Genomic DNA, 23,970 nt, shown 5'->3' with positions numbered 1-23,970 from the left:
TTTCTATATAAACCCCTCCCTGTAATCTCGATTTCTCTAACTGCAAAAGCCCTGTACATTGGCTTAACAAAACTACCACATAATTATGAAAAAATAGGATTGAGGATTATTAATAGCAGAAATTTATTGAGCAGCTCCTTATTTTAAGGAATGGTGCTAGGTGGGATATACTGTGCAGTGATGAGTGATAAAGAACTTGGACTCTGGAATTGCTTCTATGAAAATCCTGACTCCAGTATTGACTTTGTGCAAATTCTTTAACTTTGCCCCTATCTGTAAAATAGGATGATGGTATTTGCCTTATAGAATTCGCCTTGTTGGGGGTGAGTTATACTTTTAAATGCTTAGCTGATTTTCTGGAGGTTAAAGATTGCTTTGTTTTATTTTTTATTTTAAAGATTTTTACTTATTTATTTGACAAAGTGAGAGCACAAGCAGGGGGAGCAGCAGCGGGAGAAGGAGAAGCAGGCTCTCTGGTGAGTGGGGAGCCTGATGTGGGACTCCATCCCAGGACCCCAGGATCATGGCTTGAGCCACCCAGGCTACCCTATTTTACTTTACTTTTAAAAAAATACTATTTAGGGGCAAATGGGTGGCTCAGTGGATTAAAGCCTCTGCCTTCGGCTCAGGTCATGATCTCAGGGTCCTGGGATCGAGCCCCGCATTGGGCTCTCTGCTCAGTGGGGAGCCTGTTTCCCTCTCTCTCTCACTGCCTGCCTCTCTGCCTACTTGTGATCTCTCTCTCTAAAAAAAAAAACAACAAAAAAACCCTATTTATTTGCCAGAGAGTAGGAGTGTGTGCATACAAGCAGGGGGAGGGGCAGAGAGATAAGCAGACTCCTGGCTGAGCCTGGGGTTCAACCCTAGGGCCCTGAGATCATGACCTGAGCTGGAGCCAGAAGCTTAACCAACTGAGACACTCAGACACCCTACGAGCACTTGATTTTAGTAATGTTATTATTTATATGTATATATACAGATGTAGTATGTCCTTGGGCATCAAACAGTTCTATGCAGTCATCCCAAAGGGTGGATTATTTAGTTATTTTTACTAAAATGAAAAATTAGCACTTTCATTAAAATAAAAGATTAGCACTAAAACACTACTGAAACAACTGCTTGTCTTTCCTACATACATGCTATATATTGAAATAGTGTCTTGAGCAATATGTGTTTATGATGCTTTTGACTTTTTAAAGTATTCTTACATTGTTCCATATATACACACGTTTTGTTTCTCTTAACTTGCAAAATCTGTATTTCCATTCCCTACTCAACTTTTTTTTTAAGATTTAAAAAAAAAAAAATTATTCATTAGAGAGAGAGAAACAAGTAAGGGGAGAGGAGGGAGGGGGAGAAGCAGACTCCCCACTGAGCTGGGAGCCCAACACGGGGCTCAGTCCCAGGACCTGGAGATCATGACCTGAGCTGAAGGCAGAGGTTTAACCATCTGAGCCACCCAGGTGCCCCCTCTACTCAACTTTTTAAGTTTTACAGATAAGGAACTGAAGAAATAAGTTAGAGCCTCATGTTAGGTTACACAGTTAGCGGCAGAGCTAAGATTAGAACCCAGGTTTCTGACTCCTACCTAAATTACTTTTTTCTTTATTTGTTGCCTTTCTTTTTCATGTTGTTACTTTTACAGAAAGTGAGAGAGTCAGGTGCAGACAAATAGAGACAATAGTAACTGATTCTCAAAGATTTAAATCTTTCTTTTTTTAAAAAAATAGTTATCAGAGAGAATGAACAAGCAGGGAGAGTGGCAGGAAGAGGGAAAAGCAGGCATGGGGCTTTATCCCAGGACCCTGGGATCATGACCTTAGTCGAAGGCAGACGCTTAATTGACTGAGCCATGAGGTGCCCCCAAGATTTGAATTATCTTTCTGATTCATTGTTTTATTTGGTCTTAGGAATGCCAAGAATACTTTTAATGTTATTGGCAGGAAAATCCAACCCCAGTCTCTGCTGAGTTTTAGACCTGAATGTTAAATACTTAGTGCTTCTCTAACATTTCTTCGAATGTCTCAAAGGCACTTTAAAATCCCTAAGCCTAAAACCAAACTCTTGATGTCCTTTTCCTCTCCATTCACTACACAAATCCTTTCATGTTCCCTTGGTGATTGGTTCTACTGTCAGACTAGTTGCAGAATCCAGAAACCAAAGACTTGTCCTCGACACCTTTCTCACTCTACATATGTACTCTGTAACCTCCTATCCATCCACATCTCTCTGTTGCCAGTACCATCAGTCTAGAGCTACTGTAATTTTTTGCCTTGCCTTGGAATTGTTCTGTTGACATTTATTTGTCTTCTTTTCCATCCTGTCTCTGCTGTGCTGCCAGAGTGCTCTTTTTGAAGTACAAACCCGCTTAAATCTATGTCTCCTTCCCCTCTTTAAAACAATGGGTTCCTATTTACTTTTCAGGGAAGCCTTCCTATATCTTTTAGGCTATGTTACATTCCTCTTCCTTTTCTCTCTTTGTGGTGCCAGTTTATCTTCTCTCTGTAATACTTAACCACAGTAGTAAATTTTGTATTTGTTTGTGTGATTATTCAATCATGTGATTATTCAGTTGTCTTCCTTTTTTTTTTTTTTAAGATTTTATTTATTTATTTGAGAGAGAGAATGAGAGAAGATGAGAGGGGAGAGGTCAGAGGGAGAAGCAGACTCCCCGCTAAGCAGGGAGCCCGATATGGGCCTTGATCCCGGGACTCCAGGATCATGACCTGAGCCCAAGGCAGGTTGCTCAACCAACTGAGCCACACAGGCGCCCACAGTTGGGTCTCTTCTTTAGACTGCAAGTACTGTTAGGAAGGTACTGTATATTTCTTAGTGCCTGGCACAGTAGCTGACGCTGGGTACTCAGTAAATACGTGCTGAATGCATGAATGCAGCATACTTGAATGAATGGAGAAGTGACGTGTTAGCTCTGTGAGGGGCTTGAAGTGAAGAGGAAGAAGAGAATAGAAAGGCTAAAAAAATACAGTTTCTTGAAATTTGACTTTGTGGTTTTTACATATTAGGTACTTTGAATGTGTAACTCATTTCATCTTACCAGGGACTGAAGTTTTACAAACAAGGTAATTAGGCTTAGAGAACATGAATAATTTGTTAGTGGACACCTAGCCCTTCAAATTCCCTTTCTTTTCTAGTGTCAGGACTGATGTTTTTATGAACTTTTGTTTTCTTGTTTGAAATGTGTTAGGTCACCATATCTTATTGCTACCACTGTCTAGTGTTAGCGCTACTACCTTTTTGTATGAGTGCTGAGAGTAACATTGATGAAAAGAGACTGAGAGCAGTTTTGGTTATGCAGGGTTATTGTTTTTGCTAAAGTAGACCCCTCATCTATATCTAATCAGTTCCAAGTTACCTCGTGTGAAACTTTGAAATCCCATCGTGGGGTTTTTTTGTTTTGTTTTGTTTTTAAAAGATTTTATTTATTTGACAGAAATCACAAGTAGGCAGAGAGAAGGGGAAGCAGGCTCCCCGCTGAGCAGAGAGCCCGATGTGGGGCTCCATCCCAGAACTCTGGGATCATGACCTGAGCCGAAGGCAGAGGCTTTAACCCACTGAGCACCCAGGTGCCCCTCATCGTGGGTTTTGAGTCCAGTGCCTCTGACCTTTCTTGTTGCTTTTGATTTTTCTTATGTCTCTTTTGTTACAGAGTTTTAAGATTCTTTAGTAGCCCTTTTAACTCTTGCTTTTGTTTATTAAAATCATTCTTACCTTTCCAAGTGCAGTTAAATTCACTCCTTCTTGGATACTTTTTCTAGTTCTGAGCTTGTGAAGGTCTGGAGTTCTTTATACTTCTTTTGTAGTACTTACCTAATTTTGCCCTACTTGAATGGACTCACTCAGTTCATTTGTGCGAACTTCTTACTGTCTTTATCTGCTCTGAAACAAATAGTAGATTTTCAACCTACAAATTTGTATTTGATCACACCTCAGTGTGAGTACTGGGATTTATTCATGTTTTTGTAATCCCAAACCCAGCATGTTACTTGACATAATAGGCATTTGATACATATTAGTTGAATTAAATATCTTCTGTCCTAGTTTTTCTTTTAAAAGTAGTTTTAGTATTATGAAGAATTTGACCAGAGGTATAACAAGATCAGATTTAAAATTTTTTTAAGAACAGATTTTACTTAAAAAAAAAAATATATATATATATATATATATTTTAAAGATTTTATTTACTTATTTGACAGACAGAGGTCACAAGTAGGCAGAGAGGCAGGCAGAGGGAGAGGGAGAAGCAGGCTCCCCGCTGAGCGGAGAGCCTGATGCGAGGCTCGATCCCAGGACCCTGGGATCATGACCTGAGCCGAAGGCAGGGGCTTTAACCCACTGAGCCACCCAGGTGCCCCAGATTTTAATTTTTTGACGATTTATTTATTTGAGAGAGGACATGCAGCGGGGTGGGGGAAGGGGAGGATTGAGGGAGAGAGAGAGAATTTGAAGCAGATGCCCTGCTGTGCTTGGAGCCCCACACAGGGCTCTATCTCCCAACCCTGAGATCATGACCTGAACTGAAACCAGGAGTCAGATGCTTAACCAACTATGCCCCCCCAGGTACCCCAGTTTTTAATTTTTAAACAAAAACAATTCTGGCTGTACTTGTAATCAGGAGTGGGTGTGGGAAAACCACTATGATTATTATAATAGATCAGGCAGTGGGTCACGATAGCTTCAACGAGGCAGTAGAGATGTGAAAATGTTTGTGAAGATTGTATTGGATGGCTAAATTGATAGGACTTGGTGATGGAATGAGATTTGGGGGTATGTTTTTGGGTTTGGTAATGAGACAGAGTTAATTGTACATTAGTTGCTTGCTAAAGGAGAGGCAAGTTTGGATATATTTTTTAACATTAAATTTGCAGTATCTTTGAGATTATTTATTTTATTTTTTAAAAGATTTTATTTATTTATTTGACAGAAAGAGACATCGAGAGGGGAGATCAGGCAGGGGGAGTGGGAGTGGGGAGAAGCAGGCTTCCTGCAGAGCAGCGACCCCCATGCAGGGCTTGATCTCAGGACACTGGGATCATGACCTAAGCTGAAGGCAGATGCTTAACAACTGAGCCACCCAGGTGCCTCTCTTTGAGATAATTTAAATTGAATGTCAAGTATGCAGTTGGTCATCAGGATTTGGGGATCTTTGGAAAAACCCTTCAGGCTAAAGGTGAGAATTTGGGAGTTAAGGGTGTGGATGATACCACCTAGAAGTGCAATAAGAGAAGGGCCTAAGATTGGGCCATGAAGAACTAAATTTGAAGCTTCTGGGTTGTTGAACACTAGGAAGTTGGGGAGAGTGGTATGCCTGGGGAGGGTATGGAAGTTCTACATACTTTCCCTCCGTGTCTCTTCATCTGGTTGTTGATTCATATCCTTTAAAAACTGGAAAATGTCTGTTAGTTCATCAAGATGACCTGGTGGAAACACCTCAGACAGGGATTATTAAAGCGGCAACTTTGGACATGACATACTCAGGGCCCCTTCCAATAGATAATCTGTTGTTGAAGTTGAAGAACATTGCTCTGACACCTCACATTGGAAGTGTGCCTCATCAAGCCAGATGACAGATGATGGAATATTTGGTTGAACGCATCCTGGCTTCTCTCCATGGCCTTCCCATTTCTAATGAAGTGGTACTTAAATGATCTTACGTGGGCTGAGAATTCAGTGGGATGAAACATGGCAGATTAAATGGGGACAAAAATTCTTTAAAAACATAACTAAATTTAGAGAGATGAGAATAAGTCAATAAAGGATATATAAGTTGGTTGAGTTGGAGAGGAAGAAGGAAAAACCAGAGTAGTGTGATGGATAGAAGTCCATGGAAAGGGATTTTCAAGGAGGGAGTGCTTAACAGCGTCAGATACTGCTGAGAGGTAAGGAATGAAGACTAAAAATGTCTCCTGGATTAAAAAAAAAAAAGAATTAATTAATTATATATATTCTTACATTTTTAAAAATGTATTTTTTATTTTACTTTTATTTATATATTTTTACGGATTTTATTTATTTATTTGACAGAGAGGCAGCAAGAAAGGGAACACAACCAGGGGGAGTGGGAGAGGGAGAATCAGGCTTCCTGCTGAGCAGGGAGCCCCGATGCAGGGCTCAATCCTGGGACTGTCAGATCATGACCTGAGCCAAAGGTAGATGCTTATAGACTGAACCACCCAGGTGCCCCAAAATGTCTCCTGGATTTAGTGACTTGAAATAAAGGTAGTTTTAGCAAGCTTTAAGTGGAATGATGGGAACAGAGATTAGATTACATTGGCTTAAACAGTAGAAGGTAAGGAATTAGAGTCGCTGATAGATCTTAAAGTTTGATAGCTGACGTGAAAGAAGAAGAAAGATGTGTGCTTTTTGGAGTGCTTGGGTGGCTCAGTAAGTTAAGCATCCCACTCTTGCTTTTGGCTCAGGTCATGATCTCATGGTTGTGAGATTGAGCCTTACATTGGGCTCCATGCTCAGTGAGGTGTCTACTTTAGGGTCTCTCTCTCTGTGCCTCACCATGCTCATTCTCTCTTTCAAAAATAAATAAAATCTTTAAAAAGAGAAGTTTTGTGGTTTTTTTTTTTTAAGAGAGGTTCTCAACTAGGTTTTTTTTTTTGTTTGTTTGTTTTTTTTTTTTTTTTTTAAATACACAGAGATCACAAGTAGGCAGAGAGGCAGGCAGAGAGAGAGGGAGAAGCAGGTTCCCTGCTGAGCAGAGAGCCCGATTCGGGGCTTGATCCCAGGACCCTGAGACCACGACTTGAGCCGAAGGCAGAGGCTTAACCCACTGAGCCACCCAGGCACCCCTGTTTTTGTTTTTTTTAAAGGTGAGACTTGGACATATGTTTTAAACTTGTTTTTTTTTTTTTTTTTAGATTTTATTTGTTTATTTGACAGAGAGAGAGAGAGAGAGATTATAAGCAGACAGAGAGGCAGGCAGAGAGAGAGGGAAAAGTAGGCTCCCTGCCTAGCAGAGAGCCCAATGCGGGGCTCGATCCCAGGACCCCGAGATCACGACATGAGCTGAAAGCAAAGGCTTAACCCACTGAGCCACCCAGGCGCCCCTCAAACTTTTTGTTTTCTTGGCAGTGTCTTTGCAGAGCAGAAATTTTTAATTATAATAAAGTCTTTTTTATGGGTTGTGTTTTTGGTATTATATTTAACAATTCATTGCCCAACCTAAGTTCACCTTAATTTTCTCCAGGTTCCCACTATAAGTTTTTTAGTTTTGCATTTTACGTTTATGTCTCTCATCCATTTTGAGTTAATTTTTGTGAAAGGTGTAAGGTCTGTGTCTAGACAGTTGTTTTCCCTGAGAATGCCCAATTGTTCCATTTGTTTAATAGACTTTATCCACTGAATTGTTTTTCTTGTTTTGTCAGTGGTCAGTTAAATGTGTTTGCACGCATCTACATCTGGGCTCACTATGTTCTGTTCCATTGATCTTTGTTACCTGTTCTTTGGCTAATATTACACTGTCTTGATTACTGTAGCTTTTATAGTAAGTCTTGAAGTTGGGTAATGTCAGTCTTTCAATCTAGTATTGTGTTGACTATTCTGGATCTTTTGCCCTTCCATATAAACTTTAGGATCTATGTGTCAGTATAAGGTAGCTTGGGGTTTTGGTTGGGAATACACTGAATCATTGAATCAGGTTGGGAAAAATTGACGTCTCAACAATAATGAGTCTTCCAATCCATGAATATAGACTATTTCCCCATTTGTTTATAACATCTTGAAGGTTAAGAATAGACAGGTTGATCTGTGGTGATAAAGTTTGAGAAATGGTTACTGTTGGGAGAGGGCAGGTAATGACTAGAGATAGCAAGGGGGAGGTTTCTGGGATTTGGAAAATGTTCTGTATCTGTGTGGTTGTTACATGGGTGTGTTCATTTTGTAAAAATAATGAATGATATGTGTACCTCTCTTTGGTAATATTTTCAATATTTCTTTAAAACAACAACAACAGAATCTATTTTGATTAAAGAGCAGAAAACATGGGGCACCTGAGTGGCTCAGTGGGTTAAGCCTCTGCCTTTGGCTCAAGTCATGATCCCAGGTCCTGGGATAGAGCCCTGCATCGGGCTCTCTGCTCAGTAGGGAACCTGCTTCCCCCTCTCTCTCTGCCTGCCTCTCTGCCTACTTGTGATCTCTGTCAAATAAATAAAATCTTCAAAGTAAAAAAAGAAAAAATTTTAAAAAAAGCAGAACACTTGTATCCAAATTTGTGTTTTAGTGGCCTCTGATACCTACTTAGTATCTTTGAAATTTTGTGGGTATAGATTTTTTTGGGGAGGGAAGTAGGTAAGGAATTTAAATATTGAGGATAAGAGCAAACTCACATTAAAGGTTTTAATGTTGCTTGTAGTTGTTTTTATATTAGGTAGTTTTTGGTCACAGATACAGGCAGAATTTTTTTTTTTTTTTAAGTATCAATTTTAGACAAAATGAAAAACCAAGGTAGACTAAATCTAGAAAAAAAAAAACTATGTTATAAATTCTGTTTGAAACAGTGTTCTCCTGGGGTAGTTTGTGTAAGCCCTATCACTTGGTATTTGACACTAGATTAGATAAAACAGTAGAAGGTTTCCTGTTTGGAACAATCCCACTTTATTGCAAGGAAATAGGGTCACTTGTATGGATTTTTTTTTAACTTAAAGTTTTGTGACAGAGGAAATATATCTTCTGCTTTAGTGGTCGGAAGCATTGTTATTTTGTCGTTAAAACACTGGCCCTCTTTAAAGCTGCTTTTTTGTCTAAATAGAAAGCCATATTTAGTGCATTGTTTTGTATAAGAGCAATGTTGGAATTCATGAATAACTGTACATGTGGAGAAGCAGTGTAAGTTAATGGGTTCATATAGATTGTTTGAAGCATTAGCTGCTTATATTTCTTATACATCTAGGGTGGTGATACGAACTAAACAGATGTAGGAGTGCTATTAATTAGAACGCCCCATTTTACATGACTGTAGAGCAAGATCTTTCCTAGAAGCAGTTTCACTTAATGGGCTGTGCTTGTGTCAACTTGCGGTTTCAACGGAACAGTGCCTGTAGCAACAGTAAACTTGTAACAGCAAATGACTTGAGTTTGCATTTGTCACATTAGGAAGGACAATACAGTTTCAGTTTATTCATTCATTTTGTGTCATTATAATGGTGTTTAAAGCATGGTTAGTTGCTCATTAGGAGTAAAATTGAACAGTATAAAAGAAGGCAAACCTTTCTTATGTTGAGTGCTTAATGATTTTATATACAGTGCTATGTCAAAACTCTCAGGAGGGTTTCCTATAGTGGTTGGCCTTAGATAAGACCCCATCATTCAGGGCGCTTGGGTGGCTCAGTGGGTTAAACCTCTTCTTTCAGCTCAGGTCATGATCTTGGGGTCCTGGGATTGAGCCCCGCATCGGGCTCTCTGCTCAGCAGGGAGCCTGCTTACCCCCTCTCTCTCTGCCTGCCTCTCTGCCTACATGTGATCTCTCTCTCCCTGTCAAATAAATAAATAAATTCTTTAAAAAAAAAAAAAAGGACCCCATCAATCATTTTCCATTCTCACAATTCTAAGTTCATAAGAAGTTGTTAATCATCTGAGAATATGTTGTGAGAAGGAAGACTTTCTTCTGTGTGTTTATTGATACTTTCATTTTTTTTCCTCCAAGGATAATTGTTTTACCTATCAGTTTATACACTAAAGCAACAGATTCACATTTATTCATTCATTTATTATTATTTTTTAAAGATTTTATTTATTTATTTGACACAGAGAAAGATCACAAGTAGGCAGAGGCAGGCAGAGAGAGAGGAGGAAGCAGGCTCCCCACTGAGCAGAGAGCACAATGTGGGGCTCGATCCCAGGACCCTGAGATCATGACCTGAGCTGAAGGCAGAGGCTTTAACCCACTGAGCCACCCAGGCTCCCCTGATTCACATTAAAAAAAAAAAAAAAAAAATCTGTTTAGAGTTTCTCCTATGTTTACATTTTACGCTTTCTCCCTGGATTAGCTGATATAGTCATCTACCACCTGTGCTTACATTGATAATGTCCAGATCTGTATTTCTGTGTTTTTTTCTTTGAGACATATGTTCCTAAGCATTATGTAGTTCATATTAAAGTTGATTATTTCTCTTTTTAATTTTCCAGTAGTTCACATCACTTTGTTTTGTTTTGTTTTGTTTTGAGAGGGAGAGAGAAAAAATGGTGGTAGGGAGAAAGAGAATCTTAAGCAGATCCCATGTCCAGTGCAGAACCATATGTGGGGTTCAGTCTTACAACCCTAAGATCATGACCTGAGCCGAGTCAGAAACATAACCAACTGAACCAATCAGGCACCCTCCAGTAGTCCACATCTGAATTTGGGGTTACCCTGTACCCGGTTGTAAATGCCAGCAACCACCCAGGGGTGGGGTGTTCCATATTGTCATATGGATTGAATTGGTTGATAATGTTCAAGTCTTCTAAATTCTTCTTGACTTTCTGTCTTTACAGTGAGGGCTGGAAATCTGCAACTATGGGTGTTGAATTCTCTCTCTCCTTTTCATTTTGTTAGCTTTTGATTCATATATTTTGATTTTTGTATTTCACTGATATATTAATCTTTGAGTCATTATGAAATATCCTTCTTTGTCTCTAGTAATACTTATTGTCTGATGTTGCTATAAATATTTTAGCTCCCCTGTAGTTGGTCTTTGTGTAATGTATCTTTTTCCATTTTTCTCTCAACCTGTTGTATCTTTGAACCTACGGTATGTTTCTTAGACTATATAAAATTGGATCTTTTTGTTGTTGTTTTGTTTCTGTTTTTTTTACAGTTGGATCTTTTTTATCCATTCTGACAATATTTTGCTTTCTGTTTGGAGTATTTAGGTCATTTATATTTAATAGAGTTATAATATGGTTGGGTTTACATTTGTCATTTTATTTTATTTATTTTAAAGATTTTATTTATTTGACAGAGAGAGACACAGTGAGAGATGGAGCACAAGCAGGGGGAGTGGGAGAGGGAGAAGCAGGCTACCTGATGAGCAGGGAGCCCGATGAGGGGCTCTATCCCAGAATCCTGGGATCATGACCTGAGCGGAAGGCAGACAGTGACTGGGCCACCCAGGCGCTCCTGTTATTTTATTTTTTATAATGTCTCATTTGTTGTTGTACCTCTGTAACTTCTTTAACGTCTTTTTTGCAGGGGTTAGTTTTTTAACTATTTATTTATTTATTTATTTATTTATTTATTTAATTGTTGCTCTAGGGATTATACCTTTATCTTCATTTATCACAATCTTCAAATTAATGTTTACTTAATTTCAATAAAATATAGAAACATTGCACCAGTAAGGAAGAGCTCCATCTCCTCTCTCCTTTTTAAAGTATTACTTTTACATGTATGACATCTGTGTGTATTATAAATCTCACATTACAGTGTTATAATTACTGCTTTTTACCACCATTTATTTTTTAAAAGAAGGTGAGAGAAGAAATAAGAATCATTTATAGGATCTTCTATGTTAACATACATATTTACCATTTTTTGTCTGCATTTCATTTTGTGGATTTGAGTCACAGATTCTTTCCTTTCAGCCTAAAGAATTTCCTTTATTATTTCTTTTAAAGCAGGTCTGCTACCAATGAAATTTCTTAGTCTGCTTATCTAGGAATTCTTTTCCTTTACATTTTCTTTATTTTTAGTATTTTTATTTTATTTTACTTTATTTTAATATGTCATATTATATTATATTATATTATATTATATTATTTTTTACAATCCCTCCACCCAGTGTTGGGCTCGGACCCATGACCCTGAGATCAAGAGGCACATGGTCTTCCCATTGAGCCAGCCAGGCACCCCCCAGTAAAAAAAAAAAAAATAATAAAATAAAGTAATATCTGTGCCCAACACAGGGCTCAAACTTGCCACCTCAAGGTCAAGAGTCACATGCTCTTCTGACTAAGCCAATAAGGTTCCCCTTTTGTCTTTGTTTTGAAAGAATATTTTTGTTGGATATAGAATTCTTATTTTTTCCCCTCAGCACTTTGAATGTCATTCTCTCTTTGGGTCTCTAGTGTTTCAAAATGAGAAATCAACTGCTAATCTAATGTGGTTTTCTTGTATATGATGAATTTTCTTTTACTGATTTCAGGATTTTTCTAATTGTCTTTCACTTGTTTGACTATGATGTATCTATGTGGCTTTTATTGAGGTCTCCTTTGAGATTTGTTGAACTTCTTGGATATGTGTGGATTGATGTTTTTCATCAGTTTAGAGGATGTTTGGGGCCATTATTTTTTCAAGTATTTGTTCTACCTCATTTTTTTTCTAGGATTCATATTATATACATGTTGGTATTCTTGATAATTGTCCCTTATGTGTCAGAGGCCCTATTCATGTTTCTTTAATCTTTTTCTCTCTATCCTTCAGATTGCACAGTTTTTGTTGACTTATTTAGTTCGCTGATTTCTTTATTTGCCATCTTGAATCTGTTGTTGAGCCGTTTTTGTGAAATTTCTTTTCAATTTTTATACTTTCTAACTGCAGAATGTCCGTTTGTTCCTCTGTTAAGAATTTGTTTCCTTATTGAGATTCTCTTCTTGTTGATTCATTTTATCATACTTTAATTTTTAAAATGTATTTGCCTTTAGTATTTGGAACATATTTAAAATAGCTCCTTTGGGACGCCTGGGTGGCTCGATGGGTTAAGTCTCTGCCTTCAGCTCAGGTCATGATCTCAGGGTCCTGGGAACAAGCCCCATATTTGGCTCTTTGCTCAGCAGGGAGCCTGCTTCTCCCTCTGCCCCTCCCTCTGCCCCTCCCTTTGCCGGCGGCGCTCGCGCATGCATGCCCTCTCTCTTTCTCTCTGACAAATAAATAAATAAAATATTTAAAAAAAAATAAAATAGCTCTTTTGATGTCTTTGTGAAGTCCATCATCTGAGGACATTGTTTTTCTAGTGACTGCTTTTTATCTCCTGTGTATGAGTCACGTTTCCTATTTCTTCAAAGGTCTTAATTTTTTATTGAAAACTGGACACTTTAGATAATATATTGCAGCAGCTTTAGATTCTAATTGTTTTTCCCTTTGAAAGGGTTGCTGTGTTTTTTGTGATCTGTATTTGTCAAATAAATAATAAAATCTTTAAAAAATAAAGATTTTGTTTATTTATTTGATAGAGATCATAAATAGGCAGAGAGGCAAGTAGAGAGAGAAGGGGAAGCAGGCTCCCTGCCAAGCAGAGAGCCTAATGTGGGGCTCAATCCCAGCACCCTGAGATCATGACCTGACCCGAAGGCAGAGGCTTTAACCCACTGAACCACCCAGGTGCCCCCATTCCTGAGCTTTTTAAAGTAGTTTTAAAACACAACTGAGTATCCATATATATTATGTCATCTCATATTGTGTTGATTCGAACTTTATATACACTGAATGACACAGGGTTTTTTGTTTTTGCAATTTGCTTTTTTTGTTTTGTTTTTATTTACCATTGTTTTTATTGTTTTATTCATGTTGATGTAGTTGTCTTTTGTGTCCACTGCTGTATGCTTCTTTATTGTAGCAGTGTACCACAACTTATTTTTCCATTCCACTGTTTGTCAGTAGGTGTTCTGTTTTTGTTATGTCTATCACAGAAACAGTGCTGCTATGACACATGGTTTCTCTAGACAGTGTTTTTCAAGCTTTTAGGTCACCACCTATTGGGTTGTGAAATCAATTGACTGAGTCATGATTAACACTAAAATTTTTTAAATATATGGAATGAAAAAATATCTGAGTGCTTTACATAAGTTTTTGTCTCACAAATGTAACCACAGGAAGCTCCAAACTCCTAAGTCACCCCTTATTTCTTGCATTTCAGAAAGCACTGCACATTCCCTGTTGTTTGCCCTCCCCTCCTTCTCTACCTCTTTTCTACTTTGGTTCATCATCAGCAAAATCACCAATATTCTTAACTTCCTCTCTGAACTTCCCCTTTACCTTCTTGCACTAGTAACACTGTGGCTTTCCACTGAGGGTACAGCTTCATCTTGAAAGGGGTACCTGTGCTTTTTTTTTCCTCCTGCAGTCCTTATCAGCTCTGCCTGGATTTCCTTGTTCCTCACTGCCACTTTGCAGGTAATTTTCCTCTTCATTAATCCCCATATTGCTGTCCTCTTTTGACCACTGACAGTGGTGATTTTTGTTCCTTGCTTAGTGTCATTTTGTCCATTATTACATTTGTCTTAATTAATTCTTCCTGATTTTAGTATATACAGATGATCCTTCTGACAGTGCCCACTCAGTTCTGTGAACTCTCTCATAATGATTTTGTACTCTGCCTCAGCCAGGTATTTCCACAGTCCTACTCTAACCAATGCTTCTCAAACTATTTGTTGTGATGAACTAGTATGTATGTGTGTGTGTGTATATATATACACACACACACATACATACACATATATATATATATATATTTTTTAAAGATCTTATTTATTTATTAGAGAGGGAGAGAACTTACTTGTGTGTGCACGTGAGCCAGGGAGTGGGGGATGTGATGGGGAAGGGAGAGAGGGAGGAGCAGACTCTCCCCTGAGCAGGGAGCCTGGTATGGGGCTCGATCCCAGGCCCCTGAGATCATGACCTGAGCCGAAAGCAGGCACTTAACCTATTGAGCCACATAGGTGCCCCAAGACCAGTATATTTTTACTTCCAATCCATCACTGGTGGATTTTTTGGGTAAAATACAATTAATTAAAGTGCCTGGGTGGCTCAGTGGGTTAAGTATCTGCCTTTGGCTCAGGCCATGATACCGGGGTCCTGGGATCGAGCCTCCTTCTCCCTTTGTCTTTCATGAATAAATAAATAAAATCTTTTAAAAAAAATACAGTTAATTACTAGGAAATTGAAATGCTGTTTGGTTGTCATGACAATATCAAATTGCTGTAAGTCTCTAGTCAGTTTTCTTAATTTCTGTACTTCTCTCACTGCAGACAGTCCTTTAAGAACACCACTTTGAGTGGCACTGTTTTAGATCTCATCAGTTACCAATAAATGCAGCCCTTCTGTAATCTGTTTCATTCACAGTACTCCTGGACTACCACCTTCTTTACGCAGTTCACTCTAGTACCTTGACTCCACTGGGATGTTCATTCCATTGGACGTTTTCACTGCCCTCTCCTTTCTGACTGTGATCATTACAGTCATTTCCTTGTATACACTCTTTCTTTCTCTGATCTTCTTGCTTGGTAAAACTAGAATTCTGGTTAAACCAACTTCTTCCTCCTCTCTGCTTGGACTTACACAGCTGAATTTCAGAGGAGAAAAACATACCTGTGTGTGCCAGTCTCACTTGAAGTTCATGCTACAACCCTTAAAGTGGGCCCTTATTACTGTCTGAAAATAATGTACTGTACTACTCTAGTGTCTTCACTTTCATAATACTTTTTCGCACCTTGTTTTCTAATCAGCTCACCACCACCTCATTCATCCTCACTCCTAATGATGACCTTGCTTTCCACTTCCTCGAAAAATTTGTAGTAAGAGGGAACTTCCATATATTCCCATTATGTTTATCGTTCATTGGGCCTGAAAATTAGGATGACACTTTTTGTCTTGACAATTCTGTCTTAAGGTCTGTTTTGCCTGTTAATCATAGAGATAAATAGATTGGGGGATTATGTGATTTTTTTCATTTATACAATTTCTTATTTCTCTAAACCTTTATAAGTCCCTGTGTATGGTAGATGGACAGTAAACAGTAACACAGTTAACTATAATTATGCAAAGTGCTATGGAAGAAAATAGGTGTGTAATCTGTATATAACAGGGAACCTATTAGTAAGGTACCAAAGGCTACCCCAAGGAAATGATACTTATTCTGATATCTGTGAAGAATAGCCAGCAAGGGGGAAGGCTCAAAATGAGTGTGAAAGGCCAGAGATCTGGAAAAGCTGTTTATTCTTTGTATCTGGAAGGAGTTAGGGTGTGAGTGGCCTAATATGAAACTGGAGATGTGGGCAGAGGTTTTGAGCAGGGAAGAGCAATCGCACACTACCTTCTCCCCTAAGTTTGTGTTAATGATCCCTACCTGGCGTGGAAATTGAGTAGTATTGCAAATTATTCTTTTTGATGCTATATCAATTATTGTGCTTAGCAGTTTTATTCTCCTCACATTGTCTGTAGCGAGTGTTAGAATCCTTTTCCATTTTCACAAACCTCCAAACTTGCTCTTTTCACCTTGTATTAAGTTTTGCTGACGAAGAATGAGGTCTGATATGAGAGAAACTCCCTCCACATTTTCACATTTAGCCTTATACTTTGTACTTTCCACTTCGTTTCCCTTAATACTTTCCACTTCTCTGTCTCAGAAGGGCAGTGTATTGCATTCTTTCCATGGTTTGGCTCTCCTACCTGTCCTCATCTTTTGTTATCTTAGTTTCTTAGTGAATACAGGACTAATAAATGCTGCATTTTGACTGTCCTGAACTGACAGCCTGTTTTCAGTTTATTTATTTTCTTAAAGACTTCATTTATGTGAGAGAGAGTGTGTGTGTACACAAGTGAGGAGGTAGAGGGGTGGGGAGAGAGAGGGAGAAGTAAACTCCCCACTGAGCAGGGAGCCTGGTGCGGGCTCAATCCCAGGACTCTGGGATCATGACCTGAGGTGAAGGCAGAGGCTTTACTGATTGAGCCACTCAGGCACCCCTTTATTTTTATTTTTTAAAAAAGATTTATTTATTTATTTGGAGAAAGCAAAAGAGCGCAAGCCCTTGGGAGAGTGAGTAGGGGGAAGGACAGAGGGAAAGACCCTTCAAGCAGACTCCCATTTGGGCTCAGGGCTCAGTCTTACAACCTATGAGATCATGACCTGAGCCCAAACCAAAACAACGATGCTTAACTGACTGCGCCACCCAGGCACCACTGACAGCCTGATTTTTAAAATTACTGCATATAATCCTTTTTAAAGGGAAGAAGGAAACTCCTCAGATACAACTCAAGTTGCCTTGAACTACTCTCCTCTTGGTCATTCCCTTGCTCTTGTAAGACATTTATAAAATACTTTATGTGGAATCTACAAAAAACTCTTCCTATATACACGTTATATTTGCCTTGGAAAAATGTTGTTCTGTTCTTTATAGAGCAGGTTGGTGGGCAGGAGTAACACTGAACATAGAGAGGAGATGATGATTATTGATCATTGAAAAATAAATTATGGAGATTGTGTTTAGAGTGGTTGACAGTGGAGATGGAGAATACTAGGCTGGAAATATGAGGTAGGACTGATAGGAATTAGTGAATGATGGGATGTAATGAATAAAGGAGAAGGCATTGTCAAGGGTAACCCTCAGGTTTATGACATGAGCAACTGAAGTAATAGTGGTGTTATTTTTTAAAAGATTTATTTTATAGATAGGGAGAAAGCATATGTGCAAGCGTGGACGCAGGGAGGAGGAGGCAGAGGGAAGAGACTCTTCAGCAGATCTTGCGCTCAACAGGGAGCCTGATGTGGGGCTCAACCTCATAATCCTGAGTAGGACCTGACCTCACCAAGAGTCGGGTGTTCATCTCTGCCACCCCGGTGACCCTAGTGGTGCTGTTTTTATGAGCTAGGGAAAGTTAGAGAACGACCAGAGTGGGGTAATTCAGAGATGACTAATTTGGTTTTGGACATGAAGAGGTTGTGATGCTTTTGTGAAATCTAAATGCAGATGTCGGTTGGCTGTTTGGGTAGACTGGATAGAGCTTGGAGAAGAGCTGAGATGGAGAGAATTACTAGTATAAGGATGGTATTGGAAACTGGATGTAGAAGAGGGTTACTTTGATGGGTGTGAAAAGGACCTAGTCCTAGGAGTAACACTGGAGGTTTGGTAGAGTAAGTTAAGTCTGTTATAAAGTAGGCTGAGAAGGAGCAACCAGAAGAAAGGAAACCTTGGAAACCAAAGAAAAACATGAGCTTAAGGAGAAGAGGGGAGTGGTTAAGCATAGAATGCTGCTTAGACGTTAAATGAGGGCCAAGCTGTTTGTTGGCTTTAGATATACCAGGGTCATTAATGTTCTGCTGTTCTACAGGTTTAATAAAAGCAGATGTCAGATGGGATTGGGTTGGAAGAGTATGAGAGGTAAGGAAATAGAGGCTGGGAATTTAGACAACTCTCTTAATGAGGTGGTGAAAGAAGAGAATGGTTTCTGGAGGAGATGTGAGGTTGAGGTGGTAAGTAGAAGGAGAATTTTCTCAAATGAATGAGTAAATGGATGGATGGGTGGTCCATTTGAGTGTGAGAAGTTGATGAATGTATATCCATGTAGAAGGGGACTGCCTTTAGACTGGAGGGAAGAACAGCATGGTGGAAAATGATGTTCTAAGGAAGTAAATGCTGTATTTACTATTTCATTTACTTAAATGCTTATTTACTATTTCATTGTGAATTTACTATTATACCAGGTGGTTGAGAGCCTTTTATCCCATTTATAAGATGCAACTATTTGATAATTTTATCTTTTTCTTTTCTTTCTTTTATTTTTTTTTAAGATTTTATTTATTTATTCTACAGAGATCACAAGTAGGCAGAGAGACAGGCAGAAAGAGAGGGGGTGAGGGAAGCAGGCTCCCTGCTGAGCAGAGAGCCCGATGTGGGGCTCGATCCCAGGACCCTGGGATCATGACCTGAACCGAAGGCAGAGGCTTTAACCCAGTGAGCCACCCAGGTGCCCCAATTTTATCTTTTTCTATTGCCAGCTACTTTTAATTACCTCTACCAAGAATATCCATGTATTTTTCTGGACCAAAAACAATATATGCAGTAAATACTCTGGTTGTTGGGGAAGATTACTTTGTACACATGACATCTTTCCCCACTGTGTTTAGGGCACTTTATTTTTATTCTGCTGCAAAGAGTTTTGTCAGAGCTTGTATTTTCACTTCCTGTGACTTTTTCTTTCTTTTGTGTTTTATGAATTACGACAAAATTCCGCTACAGAGGGGAGACTCTAATAGACTTCACATGACTAAATTTGACCTGAACAGTGGTTGCTGTCATGAGCAGAAAGGAGAACTCCCCTTTTATTCAGAAGACTTTTCAGTAGACTTTTATGTTTGAGTGGGGTTTTGAATAGGTAATACTTGCATACTTGCACGTGATAGTAGAATCAAGAGGTAAAAACAAAACAAAGGTCTTTTGACTCCTGTTCTCTCATTCGCTTTCTTTCCTTGCCAAAGTAGCTGCTGTTACCTGTTTTCTTGAGTATCCTCCTAGAGATTCTGTACATATGCTGACAAACTCATAAGTATAATTTTGTTCTTTATTTACACAAATGGTATAATGTACCTTTTTTATTCATTTAACATTATGTATTGAAAATTGCTCCATATTAGTGTATTAAAGAGCCTTTTCATCCTTTATGGCCACATTGTATGGACATGTCACCGTTAGCTAACTGGTCTCCTATTCATGGTTGATGCTAGTGTTTGTGATTAAAATTGCTTTTTTTAGGCAGCAGAAGTCATAAACTCTTGTCAATGAACTCTTAAATATAAGGATCTTGAAATGAAAGATAATTGAGTTGTCATATTGAAAGACAATGATAATTTGATGTTTTCTTACAAAGAAAAACAGTCTGGATTTATTTGTCCTACCCACACAACTTACTTACTGAACAGTTTTTTTTTTTTTTTAAGATTTTATTTATGTATTTGACAGAGAGAAAGAGACGGCAAGAGAGGGAACACAAGCAGGAGGAGTGGGAGAGGGAGAAGCCAGCTTTCTGATGAGCAGGGAGCCCGATGTGGGGCTTGATCCTAGGACCCCGAGATCATGACTTGAGCCAAAGGCAGACACTTAACAACTGAGCCACCCAGGCAACACATAGGAGTTTTATGGTCATATTAACATATTCACTTTTCCACCTGATGTTATATTATGTACTTCAAAAAGGCCCAGGGTCTCCTGCTTTCAAAAATTAATTTGAGACTTTTGATTCTTATGCTTTATTTATGTCTGACATTAATTTCATTTGAGTATATTTCTAAAATATTTCAGTTGTAAAAATTTTTTTTATTCTGGAATATATAACATCATTCTCTACAGAAGAGTCAACTCTCATTTTTATTAAGTTAGAAAATCTTGATCCATTCCTCATATTTGCGGTAGTTCATATCTGAATATTTTATTTCCTGTTTGTATTGCCAACATGCTTTAGTTATGACACTGGCAGTTTCCTGGTTTAACTTTCACTCCCTCTGTTGGCTTTCAGAGGTGTTACATTCCTTTTGGAATTGTGTTAGGAATAACATTTATGCTCATTTTCATTTAATTCAAAAATTAGTAATGATGCAAATATGCTTATGAAATAGGCTACATATGGGATTGTTTTACGTTAATGAATGTTTCAGTGGCCGCAGATGTTCTGGTTTTCATGAATGTGTTGAGGAACCTTCATCAGAATGTCTGTTTCATCAGCAGCTGAGAACAAGGCCATGAAAAACAAAAAATAGGAACATAGAATATTCATGTTTATAGTAAGCAAAAAGTAGGCTTGGTATGTTAGATCAAGGAAAAGATATTCTGAGTATCTTCTGGTTGCTGTCTACCGTTTATTAAATTGTTAGTAGAGTTGATGGAGCGAAATGAAGATGTCTTACGGTGCCTAATTAGCACACCATCTAGGTCAGTGTTTGTATCTGTCACCATTGGGACATCATAATTGCCTTCGGTAACATTACCTGTACAGAGTGAGATATTTACTTGTTTTGCACGTTCTTAGCACCATTCTTTTAAAACCAGACCACCAGTTAATGAAGTTCGCTCTGTATGGGTTACAACTCTTGTGTTTAAAGATTGTGTCCTGTTTCTCCATGATTAAGTAGAGTTGTAGTACACTCAGTATGGGATGGATGTTAGGTTCTCAAGTTAGCATAGAGGGGCATCCAGGTGGCCCAGTCAGTTGAAATCCAACTCTTGGTTTCCACTCAGGTCATGATCTCAGGGTCTTCGGATCCAGCCCGGAGGTCAGGGAGGAGTCTGCTTGAGATTTTCTCCTTTTCCCTCTCCCTCCTCTGCCCCTCGTCCCACTCATGCTTTCTCTCTCAAATAAATAAAATATTACCAAAAAAAAGTTAGCATATAAGGCAGAGAATGTATGTAGGGTGTTTTAAACTCCTTAAGTCATTCATAGACTAGAGTATACTAGGCTTTCTGGGTTCACAAAGTAGTTGGTCTGTATTTAATGGCTGCTGTTCATGAAACAAAACATGTTGAAACACTAGGCTCACCTTCAGCCTGATGAGAGGTATGTGGGAACTAGGAAGGACCGTGAGGAAACAGCGTAGTGAGACCTGGCCTCTTCCTATGCGTACAGAGCAGCTTCTTCTGAGAGGAATAGCACAGAGGTGTGATGCATACAGTTACTTTGGGTGCTCATTTGCCAAATGCATGTAATTGAAAAAAAAAATTTTTTTTAACATGTGTACATGTGATGTTACTCCACTATAACTTCCTCTCTTTGAGGATTTGAGTATAAAAGTAATCATTCTAGCTAACTTTTTCTGAGACTAGTTTTTTTTTTTTTAAGATTTTATTTATTTATTTCACACAGAGAGAGATCACAAGTAGGCAGAGAGGCCAGCAGAAAGAGAAGGGGAAGCAGGCTCCCTGCTGAGCAGAGAGCCCGATGCAGGACTGGATCCCAGGAGATCATGACCCGAGCCGAAGGCAGTGGCTTAACCCACTGAGCCACCCAGGCACCCCTGAGACTAGTTTTTTTGAAGCATTCTTTTTCATTGATGTTAAAGTCAGAATATACACATTTAACTGTATCAGAGTTTTGAGGATCCTTTCTTGAATATTTTAAGTAAAGTTTTAAAATGGAAAATCCGTGTTTGGCTCCTTGCTGGGCTTGCAAGTTCAGTAATTGAGGATTAATATTATGCCATTTTTAGTAGTTGTGTATGCTAGTATTTTGATAGTACTAAGTTCTTCGGATTTGACTGTTAAGCAGATGACAGATTTTAAAGGCCTGGCTAAGGGTAACTTCTGCTACTCATTTAAGTAGGCATGTTGTATAGATAAATAATCTACCATTTCTGTTTATTGATTTTGTGTGTTTTTGTACAGGTTGCTTTCCTGTTGCATCTTTGACCTAGTTTCCTAGACTCTGCTCCATGATTTAACTTGAAAGTCTGAAATGAAGATGGAGGAGGCGGTGGGAAAAGTCGAAGAGCTCATTGAGTCTGAAGTCCCGCCAAAAACATCTGAACAAGAGACAACTAAGGAAGAAGATGGATCTGTAGAACTGGAATCTCAAGTTCCAAAAGATGGGGTAGTGGATTCTACCGTTCTGTCTTCTATGCCCTGCTTATTGATGGAACTGAGAAGGGACTCTTCTGAGTCTCAGTTAGCATCCACAGAAAGTGACAAGCCGACCACTGGCCGAGTTTATGAGAGTGACTCCTCTAATCACTGCATGCTTTCTCCTTCCTCTAGTGGTCACCTGGCTGATTCAGACACTTTGTCTTCTGCAGAAGAGAATGAACCCTCTCAGGCAGAAACAGCCGTGGAAGGAGACCCTGCTGGAGTGTCTGGTGCCACAGTTGGGCGCAAGTCTCGGCGTTCCCGATCTGAAAGTGAAACATCTACCATGGCTGCCAAGAAAAACCGGCAATCCAGTGACAAACAGAACGGCCGAGTCGCCAAGGTTAAAGGTCATCGGAGCCAAAAGCACAAGGAGAGAATCAGGCTACTGAGGCAGAAAAGGGAGGCTGCTGCACGGAAGAAGTACAACCTGTTGCAGGACAGTAGTACCAGTGATAGTGACCTGACTTGTGACTCAAGCACGAGCTCATCAGATGATGATGAAGAGGTTTCAGGGAGCAGCAAGACAATCACTGCAGAGATACCAGGTAGAGGATGTTTTTTAAACTGACTGTAGAGCAACCGATGGCATTTCTAAGCTGTCAGGTTCAGTTAGATGAGTGACACTTGAAAAAATCCAGGACCTGCAGCTCTGTGTAAATTTGAAGACTGCAGTGTATTAACAAGACATGGCCAATTTAAAAAACCTGTTCTGAGGTTTCCAGTGCACTTTAGCACCTCAGCAAAAAATACTTAAATGGTTAATGATAGGGACAAGATTATTTTTAAGTAATGGAATTTCTCACAAGTCTCTTTCTCTGTAACACATTACCTGAACTCCCATCATTGCCTTTTTAGCACTGCTTAGATTTAATACTCACTGTTCAGCATTATTACTAAGTAAATTCTCCTCAGGAATAGGCACTTTGCTTTATTATATAGCCACTGTACTTGAGCTTATGGTGTCTGAAATGACATGTTCCATTCTTCTGTTAAAGTTTTCTAGTAGCTGTTCCTCCTAAAACAGTAGTTTTATGAGCTTTTCCCCAGGTCAGTGCATGATGAGATATTTATCCTTGTTGCACATTTTTCTATTCTGAGTTGTCACTTGCATTGGAAAGAATGCTTTTTTGCAGTATTTTCTCTTTACTTTAAGAACTGGTGTAAGGGTGTGTAACTTATTACATGTTTGACATATCTGCTTTTTCCATATTATCATGACTGGTACTGTGTACTACAGAGGCATTCTTGAGATTTCAGGGTGCAAGAATGCTGAGGTCTGAATGGTTCTTAATTGGTGAATTCTCATTATTGAAGAGACTCTTATGATTAGAACATTTTATAAAGTACATGGCATTTAATAGATAATGACAGCATTGTTTATTGCTACATTAAAGAAGGGGAGGTTTTGGTTTTTAAAATTTTATGGGTGACTGTTCTTTCCTCTTATTTTTCTGAAAAGTTTGTTTCTATACATGAAGACAGCACATTGCTGATATACAAAGAATATTTCAAGAAAAATCATATTGGTTAATTGAGACTATAGCCAACCAAACTTACATAAACTCAGTAACAAGAATGATCCTATAGGTGTTCATCTTACAATAATAAAAGTCTCATCCAGATATTGCTTTAAATAGGATTTTT

The 23,970-nt window shown here is 38.8% G+C and overlaps 1 protein-coding gene across 7 annotated transcripts in view; it reads left to right on the top strand.

Annotated features, from left to right (window-relative positions):
- The window catches only part of CUNH18orf25 (chromosome unknown C18orf25 homolog), an 82,845-nt gene that overhangs the window by 16,339 nt on the left and 42,536 nt on the right, over positions 1-23,970 (top strand). For 5 of the 7 annotated variants that reach the window (XM_032859479.1, XM_032859484.1, XM_032859478.1 and 2 more), the window contains exon 2: positions 22,087-22,871. In XM_032859479.1, coding sequence (XP_032715370.1) covers positions 22,157-22,871 — 715 coding nt within the window. In that variant the 5' untranslated portion in view covers positions 22,087-22,156. Of the gene's footprint in view, positions 1-1,441; positions 1,464-6,801; positions 6,821-22,086; positions 22,872-23,970 lie in introns of those variants that run through there. The other 2 variants (XM_032859481.1, XM_032859482.1) reach the window with 2 other exon arrangements.

Source organism: Lontra canadensis, unplaced genomic scaffold (assembly GCF_010015895.1).
Source record: "Lontra canadensis isolate GAN:19392208 unplaced genomic scaffold, GSC_riverotter_1.0 scaffold17, whole genome shotgun sequence".
NCBI lineage: Eukaryota > Metazoa > Chordata > Mammalia > Carnivora > Mustelidae > Lontra > Lontra canadensis.
The sequence above is the reverse complement of the archived record's forward strand: the minus strand, read 5'-3'. Positions and strand labels throughout refer to the sequence as shown.